The sequence below is a fragment of the Microtus ochrogaster genome, chromosome 4 (assembly GCF_000317375.1).
Source record: "Microtus ochrogaster isolate Prairie Vole_2 chromosome 4, MicOch1.0, whole genome shotgun sequence".
Classification (NCBI taxonomy): domain Eukaryota; kingdom Metazoa; phylum Chordata; class Mammalia; order Rodentia; family Cricetidae; genus Microtus; species Microtus ochrogaster.
Window position 1 is genome coordinate 38,072,876 of NC_022011.1, and position 4,617 is coordinate 38,077,492.

Genomic DNA, 4,617 nt, shown 5'->3' on the forward strand with positions numbered 1-4,617 from the left:
TGGATAGGACCAAACTTATCCTTACTTTCTTAAGCTCCCCAGTGTAACCAACAATATATTCCCAATTTGAAATACATATGGCTTAAAGTTACTTTCCTCAGTTTAATTTGGCTAGCACTTGTTTATCTGTTTAAACACAGCTAACCAGTAAGACAGTTCTGGCTTTATCCATTTTTTACTTGGAAGTTAATGGAGGTTTAGGGATGCCAAGTAACTCACCCAAGGTCACAGAACTGGAAAGTGACTAACTGGGCATTTGAATTAGTCCTATTGCCCACTGATGTTTTGGTTCCCTGAGCACCTTGCCCTCTGTGGAAACCCATGCTACAGGCTGACTTTGTCCACTGAGACCACTAGGTGTCGCGTGACAGCTGCCGCACGGGGAAGGGGGGGCTCTGACTGGGTGAACCCGTGCCTCTCAGAAGGCTAACTCCCCTTCACAATCCACCCCCATGCCCCAGACCTGCGATTTAACACTCCACGTGCTGTCCAGATCCCTGGAGTGAAACACAGCTGCCCGGTAGTCTCATGAGGCTGGGCTGTTTACCCTCATCTTACAGAGGACAGAATGCTCAGAGGAAATAACCCCAGGTCATGGGGGGGCGGGGAGGCGGGTCAGATCGGATCTGTTTAGCTGTGTGACTTCCCCAGGATTGGCAGGAGGAGCCCCAGGTCAAGGGAGACCCACTCCAGTTCCTTTCTGAGCTCTGGGAGCGCTCTGATGCATGGTGACTGCGGGTACTGACACCCTGGAATGCTCACTGTCCCGCCTGCCACTTCCCCAAGGACAGCCCAGAGATTCTGTCCTCGCTTTGCCAGATACAGCAGAGTCCAGGGCCTTGGGTAGAATCCATCTTCAGTCAGAAGGAGAAGGCCCCACCAGGGCAGCAGCCATGGAAAAGGGGCTGCTGTGTTATCTGGCAGGTTTTTTTTTTTTTTTTTTTTTTGTTGTTTTAGAATTTGGGAACTCCTGGCACCACCCAGTGCAACATGTGACTGTAAGGTTAGACAAAGAGAAGGACTTTCCAAGAAGAGAGGTGGAGGTAGCAGCGGAGCACTGTCTTCCTTAGAGCTGAGACCTAGCGGAAAGGCTCTCCTTGGGCTGCAGGGAGATTTCTCAAGTTGCAAACACCAGAGACACAGATCAAAGACAAATGGGGAGACAGAGAAGGCTCCGTTTGGTGGGTGAGGGTGTGGGAAAGGAAAGGCAGAGGGGAGGCAGGGGAGCTCATACATACCCAGGGTCCAAGGCCTACTCAGAATTTTAAGGACAGGAGCTGTGTGACAGCAACAGGGACAGGAGCCCAGGAGAGAGGAGGGGGAGGAACTGTGCTAGCTCAGGTGTGGAAGGAGCAGGTTAGGAAAGGGCGGAAGCTGCGATGTGGCTGAGCGCTTGGAAGAAGTGGGAGCTGCCACGGGAATCCTGACCGGCCCTTCTAGGGGCTGGACTGCTTGGGAAGAGGCTGTGCACTGGGACCCAGGGTCAGGCCCAGGGCCTTGTCTGGAGCTGAGGCCTCCAATGAGGCCGGTGTCTGTGAGGGGATCAGATCCTCCTCGAGGATCCTGACCGGGGAGGGGCAGTGGGAGGCGGGGCGGAGGGGGAGGGCAGGAGGAGGGGTCGGGCCTCTGTCCACCGCGTCAGTGCTGGTTGGAGAGAGGAAGGGGCGCGGAGCTCGCCAAGCAGAGGGCTCCCACAAGCAAGCAGAGCCTGCTGCTATGGCGCTGGTGGAGTGTGTGATCTGGGGCTCCAGACGAGATGTCCACCTCCTCTTGCTGTTGTTGCTGCTGCTGCCTCCCTGGGTTCCGGCTGGTGAGTGTGGCTGGGCCATGGGGTTTCACTGAAGGCCTGACCTGAGAGATTGGTAGCCAAACCAGAGGGAACCCTGTCCCAGGACCCAGAACGTGTGGAGACCCCGAGGTTGAGGTGTTCTGGGGACTCACTTGGAGTCCTTGGAGCGTCCTGGCAACTTCACACTGAGGAGCCTATGTGCTGATGTGATCTGCAGAAGCCGGTCTGGGAGACCTGGTGTGGTCGGTGTGGTGTGGTTAGGTGAAGCTGAGGGAAAGCGTGTCGGGTTAGGTGGAAGGGAGAGAATTGGAGACGTTTCAGAGAATGCAGGCAACCACCATAGTCTGCTGGAGTCATGCTTTAAGTTGCCAGGCGGGTGGTTTTGGGGGTGAGGCGGCCTGTGAAGTCTGTGTAGAGTTGTGTCCTAGCTGAACTGCTTGGATGTTGTCTCACATGTTCAACTGGCTTTTCCTGGCAACTGGAGGTGTGGGTAGGACGGGGATTAGAATAGAGGAGGGGGAAGAGAACCAGGGTGTAGGGGGGTGCTTGCCCCCATCCCTCCCTTCTTTGGGTCCTCTGCCTGCATTTGAGGGGCAACCATTAGAGCTGTTCCGGGTCTCTGGGGTGACTAGGGATTTGGGACCGTGTGTGTCCCCTGCAGCCTGTCTCTGGTATTCCTCAACTAGGCTGGAAGGGCTCCCTGGAGCCAGCCCCGGCCGCCAAAGCTCTTCGCCTTTGTCCAAGTGCATTCAGTGTTGAGTCTGGAATTCCTGCTGGGTGGGGGGTGCTGGAGGACGCTTTGGTTTGGTTGCTATAGTTACGAGAGCAGCAGGGAGGGTCTAGGTTCCCCTGCAGCCGGTGAACCCCACCTGTGGCATTCCCTTTACCTGCCACTAAGACTTTATTGTCTCTTCCTCTGGGGCAGGAGGGAGAATGAGTACAGTGGGGGCCCCATGTGTAGGAAGAAAACCAAACGATGATCAGAGAAGGAAGAGAGCTAAAGCTGGGTACCTGAAGCAAACAAGGATGGAGAAATAGGCAACTCTAGGCTGTCTACACATTAAGGATTCTGGGCTGTGCACTTCCCGTTTGTCCCACCTGCACTACAGGTACTCCTGACACAAAACAGGACAGGTGTCCACAGGCACATTCCAGGTCACCCTGTGAACACACCAGTGGTGTGCACACCAGCAGACCGCACTTACAGCTGTGCTCGCACAGTGAGTTCATGCACGTGGACAGCGTATCCGTGGTGCAGAAGGGAACACTGTGTCCTGTGTATTCCCCTGGACTACTTCTGTGTTCTGTGTAGGGATCTCCAGGGATCCCTACAAACACCAGCACCAAGGCTGACTGAGGGTGTGGAGGGGACTTGAAAGGTAATTTTCTAACTCAGAGGACATGGAAGTTCTGGAGGCTCAGGACCAGACCAGATGCCTACCCCTGCCAGGCCCTGAGCTGGGCCCCTCCATCTCAGCCACTCTGCAGCAGAGGACTGCCGGTTGCTATGGAGAGGAGGAGGCATCTTGGAGTACAAAGGGACACGTTGGGTTGTTCCCACCCCCCATCCCTTCCCTGAACACCCAGGGAGCACAGTACACAAAGGGGCAGCCAGTCTTCCCCAAACCTGGCCCCTCCTCCAACTTCACGGGTGGAGCTTACAGGAGAGAAACAGGGATGCCACTCACTTCCAATCAAAGTGTATGGGGGAATGTGTATGCTGGCTACTGGGTTCTTGCCTCCAGCAAAGGTTTGCTGATGGGTGAGTCACACCACCCATATGTGGAGAGAGTTTAATGCTCCCAGCAGCCAGAGAAGCTGGTCCTCTATCCTCTGTTTAGAGGGCAGGTAAATGAAGCCCAGAGAAGGTCAGCGACTTGTATAGAATCAAGAGAGTAGTGTGTGGTAGGGCCAGGATCACACAGGAGGTAGTACTTTAGATGACTGGTTACAGCTCTTTCTACCTCCTTAGATGGGGCCCATTGTTCACTCCAAGGGTCATTTCCAGATTGGACCCACTGATGCTGTGGGTCTGTAATATAGGGGATGAAAGGACCCCCAATATCAAGGAAATTGTAATGGTATTACTTTAAAAATTAATTGTATTATTATTATTACTAGTTATTGTGTGTGTGTGTGTCTGTACAGGCATGCGTACATGTGTGTGCGTGTGCGTGCGTGCGTGTGCGCGCAGGCCAAAAGACAACTGTGGAGTTGGTTCTCTCTTCCATCATTACATGGCTTCTGAGGCTGACTTAGGCTCTCAGTCCTCCACAGCAAACACCTTACCTGGAGAAACATCTTGCTAGCCCTCAAGGGGATTTTGGATGGAAGCACATTTCTAGTTACTAGAGAAACTGTCCACAGTAGCCAGGCGGCAGGTCTGAGCCAACCCCGCTTGTCTCACTCAGAGCCTGAGACAAGCGACTAGCAACTTTAGTGTGTGCCAGGGCTGGGCACTGCATCCAAACACCGCTACACACCGTACCTTAGACTGTTACTAAGTTATGCCTTTTGGCCTGGGGTGAACATCTCTGAAAAAGTGTAGCCAAGCTTCCCTGCCTTCTGGGGTGTCTTTGCCTTTTCCTGATGAGTGGATGTTGAGTGCCAATGATCCCTGCTGCACTGTACTTGGGGCTCTGTGCTGGCAGTTTTATGTCTACTCGACAGAAGCTGGAGTCATCAGAGAGGAGATGCCTCCCTGTAAGATCAGGCTGTAGGTGAGCCTGTAAGGCCTTTCTTTTCTTTTCTTTTCTTTTCTTTTCTTTTCTTTTCTTTTCTTTTCTTTTCTTTTCTTTCTTTCTTTCTTTCTTTCTTTTTTTTTTTTT

At 53.2% G+C, this 4,617-nt stretch overlaps 1 protein-coding gene across 1 annotated transcript in view; it reads left to right on the forward strand.

The window, feature by feature from the left end:
* Nucleotides 1–1,661: 1,661 nt before the first annotated feature.
* Nucleotides 1,662–4,617, forward strand: part of Crb2 (crumbs 2, cell polarity complex component) — a 19,652-nt gene continuing 16,696 nt past the window's right edge. The window contains exon 1 of the mRNA XM_005345945.2: nucleotides 1,662–1,810. Within this exon, the coding sequence (XP_005346002.1) occupies nucleotides 1,717–1,810 (94 nt within the window). The 5' untranslated portion in view covers nucleotides 1,662–1,716. The remainder of the gene's footprint in view (nucleotides 1,811–4,617) is intronic.